The 18,306-nt window shown below is 38.7% G+C and overlaps 1 protein-coding gene across 15 annotated transcripts in view; it reads right to left on the reverse strand.

Moving 5' to 3' along the window:
- Positions 1-17,959, reverse strand: part of LOC133576094 (clathrin coat assembly protein AP180) — a 44,229-nt gene extending 26,270 nt beyond the window's left edge. For 6 of the 15 annotated variants that reach the window (XM_061929067.2, XM_061929065.2, XM_061929068.2 and 3 more), the window contains exons 1-5: positions 17,469-17,956; positions 17,125-17,350; positions 5,840-5,982; positions 5,684-5,759; positions 5,428-5,530 (exon numbers count right to left, since the gene is read on the reverse strand). In XM_061929067.2, coding sequence (XP_061785051.1) covers positions 5,428-5,530; positions 5,684-5,759; positions 5,840-5,982; positions 17,125-17,254 — 452 coding nt within the window. In that variant the 5' untranslated portion in view covers positions 17,255-17,350; positions 17,469-17,956. Of the gene's footprint in view, positions 1-5,427; positions 5,531-5,683; positions 5,760-5,839; positions 5,983-17,124; positions 17,351-17,468 lie in introns of all 15 variants that reach the window. The other 9 variants (XM_061929061.2, XM_061929059.2, XM_061929062.2 and 6 more) reach the window with 6 other exon arrangements.
- Positions 17,960-18,306: the final 347 nt, after the last annotated feature.

Here is an 18,306-nt window from a genome sequence, read left to right on the forward strand (position 1 = left end):
TTACAGAGGTCCAAGTTCCTCTGTACAACAGGAGCACTGCAGTGTTTCATGGAATTTGCAGCAAAAATGTTTGTCTCCCAAGTTTTGAATTGATCTCAGGGGGGCGGTATGGTGTCATTACAATGCCGGATTTGGCCCCCGGGCCGCCAGTTGAAAAGTCCTGCTATACAGGCTAGGTTCTAAGGCACATTTTCACAATAATTAGTTGTCATGTAAGCGTTATACAAGTAACTGTCTCTAACAGTAAAACTGGAAAAAAAGGCTGCTGTCAGTGCTAAGTAACTTTTTGCTTTGTTTCTTTTCATTACTATTTTCCTCTTTGATCTGTCTTTAGTGATTGTACTGTGTACACATTAAAACAACTATAAAGAAATAGGACCTGATTTACTAAAAGTTTGTGTGTACTAAAACACATGCAAACCTGGTAGCACCAGCAAAGCTGATCTACAAAACGTGTGCAAAGTGGATTGCGTCTGTTAAGTGAGCAGAATAAGGTGTGCCATCCATTTAGCGTCTCTGTCTTCAATAATATGCAGAATATATGCTGATAATCAAAACGCCTATAATACTGGGAGGAGAAAATACAAATAAATATTTAGAACGCGCAATGGAATGTATCAACACACATCACCGTTTTGCGAGCACTATTTAGCATTTTATTTAGCACGTGTCAGAAGGACGTGCAAACTGACAGTTCCACACACGGCTGCAAAATCGGATGAGAATCCTCTGTCCTGTGTGTGTGTGTGTGTCAACATTTTGGACGGCAAGAATTACAAATTATTAGACATATCGTCTATTCAGCAATTTCCCTTTACAATTGTATTGCTGCTGGATGACTTAGGGGGCAAATTAAAATGAATTCAATTGATGCATTTTGGTGTTTGTTGGCGTTTTCTTTTTTTTAATGTTGTTCGTTTTTATTTATTTAGGAAATATATTACCATAATAAAACCCCGAATGAAAATGCGTTTTTCATTTGGCTTTTTTTTTTTTGCATCTGAGTCATTACAATCGCACAAATGCGCTGATGATGCGATCCACAGTCTCGAGCGCAGAATTAAGTGTCAGTGTGCATATGTTTCTGTTGTATTAATTGTGATTCAGAAAATGTGTTACAAATGATAAATGTGTGCTACTGGTTCAATACATCGCACACATGTAGGAGCATGATAATATAAATGTGCAGAAAATGATCGTCTCCGTGGTAAAAGCCCCGTATGCATGTAAAATCCTCATTTAAATAAGGCGTTCTGCACCACTTTTCAACTGCACATGCAGTGTTAGTAGATCACACGCAACAGGCCCACTCATAGTAAACGCTATTTTTGCACACGCTGTTTAGCGCGTGGTATTTGGATCTTAGTAAATCAGGCCCTTAGACTATAAAGCCAGAAAGCTGCTTGTCTGTTCTCATCTTATTCTATTCTTTTGTTTGTTTGTTCAACTTGTGGGCAATGATTTACTTAAAACTGTAGGTCCAATTTTGACTTTATCGATCTTTATCTTTGATAAAGCGATAGTTTCCTTTTTATGTTTATAAATATTACCTCCGCCAGGAGTTTATGTAATCGCTGCCATGGGTGTGTTTTTCAGTCAGTTAGTTTGTTAGCGACATAACTCAAAACATTACGGGCTTTCAATATGATTTTGAGGATGATCCGGATCATTTTTACTACATTATTTGTATGTTATGAGCTTCACAAAGATAATGAAGACTAACAAAATGGTTCACTCCCTTTCTTTCCTTTGGCTATTGAAATCTCAAACAGCTACATGCAAATTTGTATTTAACTTTCAGAAAATGTCCAAAATGAGATCAGAAACAAGTCATTACATGTTGGGGCTGGTCTATGTTATTTTAGTACGTTACCATACATTTACGTTACAAGCGTCCACTTCTGTGTGTGTGTATTGGGGATGTAACATCATGAAAATCTCATATCACGGTTATCGTGACCAAAATTATCCTGATTATTATTATTATTATTATTGCGGTATTGTTGTAAGTGCTTAAAAAGTACTTATACACACACAGAAATATTTTGACCAAATCACTTTTTTTAAATAACTTAATATTTTGTAAATGACAAACAGTTAGGAAAGCCACTGTTTTGCATTATGTTGAAGAGGTTTATTTAGCCTACTAATGTGTATTTATGTGTACTTGTCAGGTACAAAACTTTACCTTACCGCCTATATAAATCAAACACTATTTTGCATGTTTTGTGTTTCTTATGCTTCACTGATAGTGTTTTAGTCTTAGTATTTTATCTGTTTTAATCACTAAGCTTTTATATTGTTTTTACCTGTAGCACTTTAAGATTTATTTCAATGAAAAGTGCACAACAAATGAAATGTGTTTTTATCATTTCTGGCGGGCTTTATGGCATCCAACTCTGTTTGGTGGTCCTTGAACGCACCGTAAAAACTCCTCCGTCTCGTATTCCTTTGAGTATAGAACAATCACACTGAGAGACACTAGAAGAGCACAGCTTGCAGGTTCAATGTGCACAATTGAATCGCTTAGTTGTTCAGACAGAAATCTGTTATATAAGTTTATCAGAATCAGAAATACTTTATTAATCCCCGAGGGGAAATTGAGATTTTCAGTAAAATCCCATTCATAGAACAGGACCGCTGACAGGTTAGCCAACTTCGGGCGCACCTTAAGAATGGGGTTTGTCATTTCTTAATGGAAAAATACTTTAATGCGTCTTGTTTTCATGTTAGCATTTAAGCTGGCAAGCTGGCGCCAGTCAGTCTGCGAGTTTATCAAAGTGCAGTTATCAATCATGGTTTTTTGATCATTTTCATTTAAAACAGTAACACTAACTGTCTGAAGTTTCACCGTGGTTATCATTATTACCATTTATTGTTACATGCCTAGTGTGTATCCTTGCAGCCCCACCTCTACTCACAGAGACAAAGACTGTGGATGACTGACAAGAGGCTTCACTCTGTTTTCTTGTGTTGCACTGTAAATAACTCAAATGTGATGGGCAAATTTGAAATTAAACTTTCAGAAAATGTCATAAATGGGCTTAGGCAGGGGTTCTTAACTTTTTTGACCTTGGGGCCCAACTTTTTTACTACAGAGTGGCCCGGCGACCACTCAAATATTAACACTGAATTAGCAATCTTACTCTTGATTTTAATTGTATTCAATAATTATATCAAACCTAGTTACAAAAATGACCACTTTGCTAAATAATACAAATATAAAAAATACATTAATAATAAATATTAGAATAATTGAATGATTTATTATTTCTTAACTAAACTGTCAATAAAATTAAAGTGCAATTGATAATACAGCTTCATCACTTTAGTCATAATTTTGCGCTTAAGAAACTCCTCTATGACTAACCCGACTTCTATTTGTTGAAGTTTGTCATTACTGCCACAAGTGGTGAAAAAGTGTATTACAACCAGTGTTGGGTTAGTTACGGAAAACCAGTAACTAGTTACAGTTACTAGTTACTTTATTTCAAAAGTAACTCAGTTACTAACTCAGTTACTTACACCAAAAAGTAATGCGTTACTGTGAAAAGTAACTATTTTATTTTATTTTGTTTTGTTTTGTTTTTTAAGGCTCCCATTAATGCCCTTTTAGCCTTCATTTCAGTACTGTTATTGCACTGGAGAATAATACAACCTGTTCATCAACTTGACATGCATTTGCATCACTGAAGTCTGCCAAGCAATGTGGTCTACATACAACACACAAAGACAAATATATGTTTCAAAGGGCCAATTTATTTTGGGCCAGAACAAATTGACAAAACTATTTTAAATAGCTGCAACATAACATACATAAGTAACAAACCACATAATAACAACATGTCACAACATAGCTGTAAACCTGGCTTCACCCAAGGAAGGCACACATGACATGATTATATGTCATGTCACTATACACAGCACACATACTGCTTTACACATGCCTAACCAGGCATTTTTTTCTCTCAAGGAATTGTGAAATAAAATCATGTCTTCAGTGAAGCCCAGAACACTCTATGCATTTCCCCAGTTTTAGTTTAGAGAAAAGGAAAGATTGGCCTGGCCCACTAGGATCCCTCTTTATGTTTGTGAACTTTATAGTCTATACATTTAGAGTGATGTAATAATCAAACACTCTAGAAGTCTAGAATGAAAGAGTATATAAGAGAATTGACAGAGTGTGTGTACCTTCAGTGATGAATGATGAGCAGAGGCAGAGTTTGGAGTGTCTTCTTTAGCTTGCTTTCCATGTTTATGTGCTCACTGTCCACTGTGTCAAGGAACTTGGAAAATGTTTTCGTGCCATTTGCCATTTGACGCCGGTATCATGCTAATTAGCTGCCTGAAAGCGGGTGACTCCACTGTAGAAATAGCCTGCATGTCTTCTAGCACATACGCTGCAATGGCTCTATCAATGTTGTCCTGGCTTGCAGTCCCTCCGTTAAAATCCTTAGGTGAAGTGTGTCTCTCTTTACTAGCTTCGTCGAAGCATGTTGCTTTTGTAGCTGTTTCATCAGTTTTGAATTGCTGTTTTGGGCAGTAAATGTTCTTTTCTTTGTGCTCGACAAAAGAAAAGAAGTGAGAATATTCCATGTTAAGAAACTCGGCTTCGGCTCTACAATGATGTCTTGTTAGTAAACACAGACCCCCCCCCCGGCCCACACACACACTCACACATACAGCGCGCGACGCGCTTCTTGTGACAGAGGAAGAATCAGAAGGACGACACCGCAACTCTCCAATAAAACACACTCAGATCTTCTCAGTTTCTAGCCGATACTATATAAAAAATAACGTAAAATAACGCAGTAACGCATCATGTAGTAACGGTAACTGAGTTACTGAATATAAAAAAATGCCGCGTTAGACTGCTCGTTACCACCGAAAATAACGTCTTTACAGTAACGCGTTACAGTAACGCGTTACTTTGTAAAGCGTTAGTCCCAACACTGATTACAACTGAGTACTGCTGCGGCCCATATGGCCCACACCTGAGAAACACATATTTTTTGGTGGCCCTCTAGGGAGCGCTTGCGGCCCAGCAATGGGCCCCAGGCCTATTGTTAAGAAACACTGGGCTATGATAAGAAACACTGGGCTCGTGATTATATTTTGAGTGATTGTATTTTGAAGGTGATTTGGATCACCATCTGGATTCAGGAGACTTTTTTATTATTTCCAAATGTTATTATGGTTGTTTGTATTTTTGTTCCTTGACTTATGTACTTGTAGAATGGTATTAAAAAAAAAGAGAAATGAGAGCGACTTTGTCCCATCTCATTTTGTTTTTGGTTGGATTCTAGTTTGACTTTTAGCCCTAATTTTCCATGAATGTTGGTTGCTACCAATTGTGATTTACTATGTGTGGGGGGTTTTTTCTGAGAAAAACAAGCGTCACTGGTGATTCTGGTTATGGTGACGAACCCTTTCTTGACTCTGGTGAAGTCAAATGCCATCTGGCGGTAGGCGAAGGCTTTCTCATTAAGGTATCGTCCATACCGTCTGATGAATGTAGACATGTCGTAGCCTTAAGAAGAGAGCACATAATGTCCATCATTTATTGTCATTTTCCACCTAAAGAAGTCCTTCAATGTGTCTGTGTGCTCATATGGAAACAGTTGATCTTGACACTAGAGTGGCATACATTATGTAAGACAGACCTCAGTTTTTGTTTATTTACCATGAGAGCCAGTTTTGTCGATGAAGTTGCTGAGGTTGAACAGGGAGGTTCTGGAGGCCAAGTACTGGATGAACCTCTGCAGGTAAAAATATTCAATTGAAAGATGCTTTTAACCCCTGACAACTACCGTCCTCTAGATGGCTCTTGTTGCTGTACCTCATTCCCGTGGACACACATGTGGTGGGTGGTGACAAGGGCCTTGAAGACCACCACCCAGCTGGCATTGGTGGCCCGTTCGAACAGAGTGTCGGCCATCTGGGGGATGTTCACGTTGGTAGTGTTGGTGGCCGACACCAGGTCTGTAAGACAAAAACATCATCACATTTATTTAACATGCAGCAGACAGTGATATGCGTCCTAATTTACACTTTATTAGTAATACAGAGGATGACTCAGCAGTGTGTATAAAAAGCTTTTTTCTGCCATTTAAACTGCCAAATATACATTATTTGCAGACCTCTATTGGCCTATGGGGAAGTTATAGCTGTGCCCAGTGAACTCTGCCCAGCAACAAGTCTGTGACACAAGGAGGAAAAATAACTGTTGATTGATTGTTTTTTTAAATCTATATTTGTGGTTGTACAACTGCACTGCATCATACTCAGGGTTGTTTCTAATATTTTGATGACCAAATTTTTAGGTAGAAGGGCAAAATATTAGTAACATGGACAACAATAATAAACATATTGTTGGATGAATACCGCTAAAACAAAGTATTATTATATTCTGTATGACATTTGATTGCGCTAGGGTACCTAATGTTCTGTCCGCAGAATGTATCATAAGACTGTTGAGAGATGAAGCAAATGATGACAAGTAAAGCTTAGTGCATTGCTTGTCCTCTGACAATGATGTCTAGAAAAGGTAAAGGGAAAGAGGAGCGCATCAAATATATTGACAAGCAGCTTCGTTAATGGAAGCAGACCTATTGAGCAGGCCTTGGCTTTGCTTTAAATAGACACAGATATTAAACAGTAGACATGGGTGAGGAGTGCAGTGAGCTGAAGGGAGGATGTCAGGAACAAAACAGGATAGCAGTCTGGTCATGGAGGTTTATTGGGGGTAGAAGTGGGGTCTTGTAAAGAGATTATATCTAATCACTACTAATTACTGCACAGCCCCCTCATCAGCACCTGTTTCAAGACATCATATAAACATTCAGCATTTTTAATAGGCGAAATTATGCTTCTTTTTTTTTTGATCAGTGTTGCAACATGGCCGACCCTTGCAGCCATAGCATGCTTGACACACTATGACTGCTTGTACTGCACAATATTATCTTTTCGCAACTACTACTACTAGTTGTCATTCATTTAACACTACATACAATATACCGTCGTGGTCAAAAGTTTACATACACTTGTAAAGAACATAATGTCATGGCTGTCTTGAGTTTCCAATCATTTCTACAACTCTTATTTTTTTTGTGATAGAGTGATTGGAGCACATACTTGTTGGTCACAAAAAACATTCATGAAGTTTGGTTCTTTTATGAATTTATTATGGGTCTACTGAAAATGTGACCAAATCTGCTGGGTCAAAAGTATACATACAGCAATGTTAATATTTGGTTACATGTCCCTTGGCAAGATTCACTGCAATAAGGGGCTTTTGGTAGCCATCCACAAGCTTCTGGTTGAATTTTTGACCACTCCTCTTGACAAAATTGGTGTAGTTCAGCTAAATGTGTTGGTTTTCTGACATGGACTTGTTTCTTCAGCATTGTCCACATGTTTAAGTCAGGACTTTGGGAAGGTCATTCTAAAACTTTCATTCTAGCCTGATTTAGCCATTCCTTTACCACTTTTGACGTGTGTTTGGGGTCATTGTCCTGTTGGAACACCCAACTGCGCCCAAGACCCAACCAAGCGCTGATGATTTTAGGTTGTCCTGAAGAATTTGGAGATACTCCTCCTTTTTCATTATATATATATATATATATATATATATATATATATATATATATATATATATATATATATATATATATATATATATATATATACGTATATATGTATACATATATATACGTATATATGTATATGTACATATATACGTATATATGTATATATACGTATATATGTATATATACATATATGTGTATATATACATATATAATGTATATATACACGTATATATACATATATGTGAATATATACATCCATCCATCCATCCATCTTCTACCGCTTATTCCCTTTGGGGTCGCGGGGGGCGCTGGAGCCTATCTCAGCTACAATCGGGCGGAAGGCGGGGTACACCCTGGACAAGTCGCCACCTCATCGCAGGAATATATACATATGTATACATATATATGTATAGTATATATACATATATATGTATATATACGTGTATACAGTATATACATATATATGTATACATACGTATATATACATATGCATATATACATATATATGTATACATAGGTATATACACATATGTATATATATGTGTATATATACATATATATGCATACATACGTATATATACATATGTATATATACGTGTTTGTATACATATATATGTATACATAGGTATATATACGTGTATATATACATACATAAGTATATATATGTATATATACATGTTTGTATACATATATATGTATATATAGGTATATGTACGTGTGTATATATACATATATATGTATATATACATATGTATATATATGTGTGTATATATATATATATATATATATATATGTATATATATATATATATATATATATATATATATATATGTGTGTATATATATATGTATATATATGTGTGTATGCATATATATATATATATATGTATATGTATAAACATACACACATACATTCAGTATATAGGTATACTTTGACTGCATGTCAGGTCATATCAGTAGTCGTGTTTGATCTTTTTTTATGTAGGCTGTGTTGCTGTGCAGATTTCTGCTTTATGTCATGATATCATTACCTGAAGTAAACAAACAAGCAGTATGTGACACTTAACGTCTGTGTGTGTGTGTGTGTGTGTGTGTGTGTGTGTGTGTGTGTGTGTGTGTGTGTGTGTGTGTGTGTGTGTGTGTGTGTGTGTGTGTGTGTGTGTGTGTGTGTGTGTGTGTGTGTGTAATAAGGATTGCCCGAGCTAAATAAAGACTCTTATGGTAATCCACGGGCTGCGGAAGCACTCTAAGATTGAAATGTGGGCTGTACTGGTCATTAGGTAAACCTACCTGCACACTGTTTAATACAAGAGTTGCATCGAAAACATGTGTTTTTATGAATATAAGCCTCACTTTTGGATTCACCTTCTCTCAACTTGCATTGTATGGGAAGTACTTTCTAATAATTTGGTGGGTACAGAAGAGATGCTAAATATTAGGAACCGCTTTTAGTGTAATGTCGTGCAGTTCTGCACCGCTACAAACCACAACAACAAAAATAATTGCTCTTTTGATAGTTTTGTATTAGATCTTTTTGACAAATCAATGTGGCTGTGTGCATGAAAGAAACAAAAAAAAGGATCAATAAATGAGATGTCCATGTGTGTCTTTGCAATCCCGGCAATTCAAGCAAATCCAACCAATATCCACAACTTTGCCTAATGCCTGCAACTTCTCTGCACAATTGGCGGCATTTTCCTAATCGAATTTGTTTCTGAGTGATGTTGAAACGCGCACGTCAACTGTCTAATCAAAACGTATGTTTTTTTCTTGTGTAGACGAAGCAGGGACAGCAATGTCAGACCTACACTGTTTCAATATCCATTTCTTTGTTCTCAATTGTTGATGACTGATGATGACAACCAAACCTAACCCCCCCCCCCCCCCCCCCCTCCACACCCCAAATTGTAAATAATGTAAATAATTCAATGTATACACCCTGATGATTATCTTGTGTGATGACTGTATTTTGATGATAGTATATATGATAGTATATATCTGTATCATGAGTCAATTTAAGTGGACCCCGACTTAAACAAGTTGAAAAACTTATTCGGGTGTTACCATTTAGTGGTCAATTGTACGGAATATGTACTTCACTGTGCAACCTACTAATAAAAGTCTCAATCAATCAATCAAACGTGTAACAATACATCAACTCTTTATTACTCACACAGCACAATTGTTGTCCTCCCGCCCTGCATGACTCAGGCCTACTTCTGGTTCTCTACAGTACTAAACCTTCAGGGTAATGTAGAAATACACATTTAGCAAAACACTGGCGTCCTAACTTCCTAATTTACATGTATTTATTTTCTGTATTTATTCAAACTTTATCTATCTTTGACTGAGTCAAATTAAGAGCATGATTTCAATTGCAATGCTGACCTAGAAAAGAGGCAGCATTGAAATGATAGACATGTTGAAGTGGGATGATAATCTCTCATTGTCTATCATTTACAAACAAAAATTATCGCAAAAGATCGCTCTCAACAGTTTCACAAATGCTCTTAACGTGCGGTAATAAATGTTTAAGATGGACAAAGGCTCTTCAAGCGTAAAACATACTCAGATAATGTCTGCAACTTGTGCACAACAAAGCATAGAGCAGATAATGACGATACTTTTGGTGGTGTTTTTTCTATAGTTATGATGTATAGATACGGGATCTCCTCATGGTTTGGCAACCTAACCGTTAAGCTAAAAAGCAAACTGGCCGGCATGCATAAAACGGCAATGAAAATCGTAGGGAGGAAATAATATGAGCCTATACAGAGCATCTATGAGCAGGCAGTTAGGAAAAAAGCTAAGAAAATTATTTCCAACTCACAACACCCACTCTTCCCTGAATATGGAACCCTGCCATCAGGGAGAAGACTCCAGGTCCCACTATACAAATCTAATCGCCTTAAATTATCATTTGTCCCAGCCTCCATTAAGCTGACCAACAATGTGCAATAGAATGTTAATACATAGGTTAGCACTTTTTTAGCACATAGCACTTTAGCACATAGCACTTTAGCACATACCACTTTAGAACTAAGCACTTTAGCACACATCACTTTATCCATGAGCTCTAGTGCATTGCACACTGGTACTTTATCTTTATCTCCATACTGTAGATGTTATGCCTACATCAAAGTGCCACCTATGTCTATCAAGTTGTCTGTTGTGGTTGTGTCTGTGCTTGTGTTTTTGTTCTGTTGTTTTTGTGTATGTTAAGAAAGCAATGATGCACTGTGCCCAAGACAAATTTCACCGCGGGGACAATAAAGTTGAACCTTGATTATTAGTATTATTACTTATGAATTGAAACAGTACAGTAATTTGACAATGAGCCCCTGAGTATGTACTTTCACAGCCAACTAGTGTCTACATTTAAGCCTGCATGGAAAAAACAAGTACAAATTCTTATTTGTTTTCCACTTTTTGTTGCAATCATGTGCTAACAAATTCACAGAATCACAAATTGATTTAATGTTATTTAAAAAAAATAAAAATAAAATACGTTGTTGCAAATTCAGGCATTTTTGGCCACAACAATCACAAAAAGAAGCCAGCAAAATATTGTCCGGACTGATATTAGCATGACCTTACAGACTGCTCAAACACTTAACTAATGGTGTGAATGCGCTAAAGTGGACATTGGACTTTTGGGTAAATAGTTTACAAGTGACATTTTGTGTGTGTGTGTGTGTGTGTGTGTGTGTGTGTGTGTGTGTGTGTGTGTGTGTGTGTGTGTGTGTGTGTGTGTGTGTGTGTGTGTGTGTGTGTGTGTGTGTGTGTGTGTGTGTGTGTGTGTGTGTGTGTGTGTGTGTGTGTACATATATATGTATATTTACAAAACCCAAAACCAGTGAAGTTGGCACGTTGTGTAAATCATAAATAAAAACAGAACACAATGATTTGCAAATCCTTTCCCACTTATATTCAATTGAATTTACTGCAAAGACAAGATACTTAACGTTCGAATTGGAAAACGTTGTTATTTTTTTTCAAATATTAGCTCATTTGGAATTTGATGCCTGCAACATGTTTCAATAAAGCTGGCACAAGTGGCAAAAAAGACTGAGAAACACTTATTTGGAACATCCCACAGGTGAACAGGCTAATTGGGAACATGTGGGCTCCATGATTGGGTATAAAAGCAGCTTAAATGAAATGCTCAGTCATTCACAAACAAGGATGGGGCGAGGGTCACCACTTTGTGAACAAATGCGTGAGCAAATTGTCGAACAGTTTGAGAACAACATTTCTCAACGAGCTATTGCAAGGAATTTAGGGACTTCACGATCTACGGTCTGTAATATCATCAAAAGGTTCAGAGAATCTGGAGAAATCACTGCACGTTAGCAATTATATTACGGACCTTCATCCCTGAGGAGGTACTGCATCAAAAAGCGACATCAGTGTGTAAAAGATATCGTCACATGGGCTCAGGAACACTTCAGAAAACCACTGTCAGTAACTACAGTTGGTCGCTACATCTGTAAGTGCAAGTTAAAACTCTACTATGTAAAGCCAAAACCATTTATCAACAACACCCAGAAACGCTGCTAGCTTCGCTGGGCTCGAGCTCATCTAAGATGGACTGGCGCAAAGTGGAAAAGTGTTCTGTGGTCTGACAAGTCCACATTTCAAATTGTTTTTGGAAACTGTGGACGTTGTGTCCTCCGGAACAAAGAGGAAAAGAACCGTACGGATTGTTATAGGCGCAAAGTTGAAAAGCCAGCATCTGTGATGGTATGGGGGTGTATTAGTTCCCAAGGCATGGGTAACTTACACATCTGTGAAGGCGCCATTAATGCTGAAAGGTACAAACAGGTTTTGGCGCAACATATGTTACCATCCAAGCAATGTTACCATGGACGCCCCTGCTTATTTCAGCAAGACAATACCAAGCCACGTGTTACATCAACATGGCTTCATAGTAAAAGAGTGCGGGTACTAGACAGGCCTGCCTGCAGTCCAGACCTGTCTCCCATTGAAAATTAGTGGCGCATTATGAAGCGTAAAATACGACAACAGAGACCCCGGACTTTTGAACAACTTAAGCTGTACATCAAGCAAGAATGGGAAAATATTCCACCTGAAAAGCTTCATAAATTGGTCTCCTCAGTTCCCAAATGTTTACTGAGTGTTGTTAAAAGGAAAGGCCGTGTAACACAGTGGTAAAAATGCCCCTGTGCCAACTTTTTTGCAATGTGTTACTGCTAATAAATTCTAAGTTAATGATTATTTGCAAAAAAAAAATTACGTTTCTCATTTCAAACATGAAATATCTTGTCTTTGCAGTCTATTGAATATAAGTTGAAAATAATTTGCAAATCGTTGTATTTTGTTTTTATTTACGAATTACACAACGTGCCAACTTCACTGGTTTTGGGTTTTGTATATATACAAAAACCTTTATATATATATATATATATATATATATATATATATATATATACACATACATGCGAACGCCCAATTACGTCGGGGAACACAACTGAAGATGTGTTGTACTGGTGGCACCACATGATTATTGCCAAACTCCACCCCACCCAAGAGGACATCTCCAACCCCATTTAATTGTTGTGCTGAATATTTAGGGATCTTTAACAACTAGTCCTATTAAGAATCCATATCCATCCATCCATCCATCCATTTTCTACCGCTTATTCCCTTTGGGGTCGCGGGGGTGCTGGAGCCTATCTCAGCTACAATCGGGCGGAAGGCGGGGTACACCCTGGACAAGTCGCCACCTCATCGCAGGGCCAAGAATCCATATATATATATATATATATATATATATATATATATATATATATATTGTGGTGAAGAAGGAGCTGAGCCGGAAGGCAAAGCTCTCGATTTACCGGTCAATCTACGTTCCCATCCTCACCTATGGTCATGAGCTTTGGGTCATGACCGAAAGGACAAGATCACGGGTACAAGCGGCCGAAATGAGTTTCCTCCGCCAAGTGGCGGGGCTCTCCCTTAGAGATAGGGTGAGAAGCTCTGTCATTCGGGGGGAGCTCAAAGTAAAGCCACTGCTCCTCCACATCGAGAGGAGCCAGATGAGGTGGTTCGGGCATCTGGTCAGGATGCCACCCGAACGCCTCCCTAGGAAGGTGTTTCGGGCACGTCCGACCGGTAGGAGGCCACGGGGAAGACCCAGGACACGCTGGGAAGACTATGTCTCCCGGCTGGCCTGGGAACGCCTCGGGATCCCCCGGGAGGAGCTGGACGAAGTGGCTGGGGAGAGGGAAGTCTGGGCTTCTCTGCTTAAGCTGCTGCCCCCGCGACCCGACCTCGGATAAGCGGAAGAAGATGGATGGATGGATGGATGGATATATATATATATATATATATATATATATATATATATATATATATATATATATATATATATATATATATATATATATATATATATATTTTAGTCTTGGTATAATTCAGCAACCTCGCTTAAAATGAACAATAATTCAGCATAGCGTACTTGGCCACAGATTCATTTAAAGCCCCTGTTGAGTCAGTGGACCTTGTGTGCGTGTGTATCTGTGTATGTGAATGTGTATATGTGTGTGTGTGTGTGTGTGTGTGTGTGTGTGTGTGTGTGTGGCCACATGTTTCCTATGAATGCCCCCCAGTGCCCATTTGACCACAGCGCCTAATTAGGGATCTTGCTTTAAAGCTTAGAGAGAGCAATACAACATGATTTCCAGCTGGTATTTATTGGTGTATTTCAATTTAAGCTTTTGTTAACAAGGATACAGTTTACCAGCCCAAATAACCACCAATGCGCCTGTGGTAATACAAATTCCCATTGTAAAAAAACGTCAAAGATTCATTCCTGATGCCCTGTCATTTGCCCTCTTGTCATTTTAGTGCCAAATCCTGACACTGTCGTGGTTACCATGGCAACTGCACAACCAACATGCACACCATGGGTCGCATGCACTGCTAAAACAACTGGTATAAAATGGTATAAAAATGCCATCTTATATCAAACTACTATATACATCAGGCTTATCTGTAAAACACACAGTAACATACAGTATGACAACATCTATTATAGTTTCAGGCGAGTGTTACTTGTGAGCTCCCCGCTCCTCCTTCCCCCAAATATCTAGGTTAGAAACACAGAAAGAGAAGCACAGTGGCCTACATACCGCAACAAGCCGGCCTTGAATTAGACACAGAAATGCATGAAAATATGTTTAAGATTGTCAAGAAATGATAGCACAAAGTTTGTTTAGTTGGTGTGCCTGTGGAGCCCCTCTTGAGCAATCATGCATACAACACATGCACAGCAGCACATTGCAGTTAGTTTTAACTCCAAGAAGTCAAAGAACCTTTTTTTTTAACATTGACGCCTTTTGCTGTGTAAATAATGCAGGACAGTCATTGGCTGATTAGTGAATTATTCAATAGGGGAGCGGATCACAAGATATGTGGCCTTCGTCCAAGACGACGAAGAAGCGTCCATTATAGATAGACCAAAATATATCTGTCATGGTGTATTTTAGCTCTGCGTGTCAGTATAAGTCAATATCTATGGCGAGTGCTGTACTGATTCATGTTGGTTTGCCTAAGCTGTGTTAAAGCTGTCAAGGGAACTTCTCACTTAGCTTGTATGTACAAAAACACTCCTATGCACATTGTATTGACATGCAGTTACGCTACTCTCTCCAATACTCTAAATCATTTCTGGTTTCTTGTCTTCGTAGTTGTTTTATTATACTGACATTTTCTTTTACAAATATTCACAGTGGAACCTCCACGGTCAATTTACGGACAGATTTCTAAACTATTTTACCAAATGAAAACACGGAAATGGCAGTAATCTGTTCCAGCGGCAAACAAAGCTTCCAATAAAAACTCAGGGTATTTTTTAAAGAACGAACATATCATTGAAGCGTATAAATAAGTTACCCATCATAATATTAACATGTTAAACTAGATGGGACATTCCTGGGTGAATTTAAAACGAGGCGATCATTAAAGATCATAAAAATTGTAATAATCGGTTCCAGTGTCAACATGTCCCGAATATAACACCATAGCTACAGGCATTCTAACTCTATATAACTCATTAAACATCAAGGTGTATGAATAAGTTAACCAATGTCATACTGATATATGTTTTAACACTCTTAAACATTGCACAGGTACATGCAAAAGGTTGACCACCCATCCATTTTCTACCGCTTGTCCCTTACAGGGTTGTGGGGGGTGCTGGAGCTTATCCCAGCTGCACTTGGGTGGAAGGTGCGGTACACCCTGGACAAGTCGCCACCTCATCACAGGGCCAACACAGATAGACAGACAATATTCACACTCACATTCATTCACTAGGGCCAATTTAGTGTTGCCAATCAGCCCGAGCCCAGGATCGAACCCAGGACCTTCGTATTGTGAGGTACACGTACTAACCCCTGTTTCACCGTGCTGCAATATAATGCAATATATGCAATATAAAACACAAATACAAAAAGCCGCTGCCTGACCAGGGCTCAGAAAATCTGCAAAGACTCCTCCCACCCCCACCAAGGACTGTTTTCACTGCTGGACTCTAGAAAGAGGTTCCGCAGCCTCCGAAGCAGAACCTTCAGGTTCTGTAACAGCTTCTTCCCTCAAGCCGTAAGACTCTTGAACGCATCATAATTAAATTATCCCCTCAACTCCCCCCAAAATGGATTAACTCGCTGGAATAAAAAAGACAATACAACATACATCCATAAACGTGGATGCATGTGGAAAAGTGCAATATATTTATCTGTACAGTAATCTATTTATTTAATATATATATTTATATATTATTTATATATATGTATTTATTTATATATGCACCTTATTGCTTTTTTATCCTGCACTACCGTGAGCTTATGTAACGAAATTTCTTCTTATGTGTGCTGTGAAGTTCAAATTTGAATGACAATAAAAAGGAAGTCTAAGTCTAAGTTTGCAGCTCCCTTTAGCAGCACACTCTTTATAAACAGTTGTGCAATTTTAGACCTAATTTGACGCAATTTGAAATGACCTCATGGAACGTTGCATTGTGTTAATTGCGAAAAACAACATTAGATGATTGCACTCAGGTATCGTGTCTCTATTATCTTATTGTTGTTGCAATATTTATTGGCAGTTCTGCTGCAGTGCAAGTGCTACATGCTAACAGCCAGCCTGCCCTAACTCATGGCTGAGACATTTTGTTGCAAGTGATATTGATGAATCAGGAGTTTTTTGTGGCTTGGCCTGTAGTATTGCCATGGTTACATCAATTCATTCAACCGTGTCCTGTAATCGGGATACAAGGTGGTAACTACACAAAAAAAAGGAACATGTCTCAACATTCCAACATTTAATTTTGACATCTTTCTTTGCTGTTTTCTTTGTTGTTTCTTCCTACATGTCTACAGTGTGCTGCAAATGGCTCCCCGGCATGCACTTTGGACACCCCTGAATGAATTGCACCATTATCGAGCATGCACGCTGCAGCCATTAAGCATAAAGCAAGATCGTTCCACTACACGTTGTGCTTGACTTACAGTCCAGGTGCTTCTTCTTGGGCGCCATCACTTCGTGAGTGGTGGCTTTGCACACAGCCCGGGCCATGTCTGAGCCCGTTAGCTGGTACTGGGCCGCGGCGATGCGGTCCGTTAGCGTCTGCCCAGACATTTGGACCCTCTGTGGGATGCTTCACCGCAGGAGAGACAATCAATCTGTATCGCCCAGGTGGCTCTGCAGCAAACAGGCCTTTGACCTTCTTCGTGCCTGCACAGAAAAGTCACGGGAAATATGCTTTCGAATAGAGCTGTCGTGCTGATGAAAAATGAGTTATTTTTTTTTATTTTTTTTCTTCGTTTTTTGTTTTTTTTGTGGTTGGACTTACGTGAATGGCTCACGGCTGGCCCGCTTTTCAGCACCTCGGACAGCTAAAAAAAACCACTCGGTTACGTAACAGCCCACCGGCGATGGAAGCCCCGCAGCTTATATTAAGCCCCCAAATGTGCGAAACAAAATAACCGTTTCGCTTAACACTCCATAGGTAGTAGCTCCGATATCACGTTCCGATGGCACTTGTAGACGATTCCTCTTCCGGCGTCATCAAAAAGAGGAGGGGAAATAAATCATCAATTATAAACAAAAAAATAATCGGTGTTTTTTTTTTTTTTTACTCCTTGATTCTGCGGCGAAAGAAAAATGTGCATCGAATGCGCAAAAGGTGTGCGCAGTGTAAGGAGCCGAGGAGGAGGAGACAGCTAGGATCCCCGTTCTTCTTTCTTACGCTATTTTCTTTATTTATTCGCCCTTTAGCTGTATGGACACAGAGGCTCTCCTCCCCCCAGTGGATGCTTGGACACGGGTGGGTGACACACACAGACCAGCCCACGTCTCTTAAAGGGAAATAGACACGGGAGGGAGCGGTTATTGCCGGCTATAAAGGGTTAATAGCTAAACCTTAGCATGATATATTTTCAAACCCCAACTAGAGTGAGATATATGACCCAATTTTGTTTTGACACAGTACAATACAAATGTGTCTATAAACCATCCCCTTGGTTTAATTAGAGTTTTCGTAATTGTACTACTTAATAGTGTCATACTACGTGCTTAATGTCGCTAGCATTTCCATAGAAGTGTATTTCTTGCACAATATAGCGATGCTTTGCGGGCCTGGTTGTCACGTTGCCCAGCGTCATGACGTCATATGACGTACCCGCATAGAT

The sequence above is a fragment of the Nerophis lumbriciformis genome, linkage group LG34 (genome assembly GCF_033978685.3).
Source record: "Nerophis lumbriciformis linkage group LG34, RoL_Nlum_v2.1, whole genome shotgun sequence".
In the NCBI taxonomy this organism is placed as follows: domain Eukaryota; kingdom Metazoa; phylum Chordata; class Actinopteri; order Syngnathiformes; family Syngnathidae; genus Nerophis; species Nerophis lumbriciformis.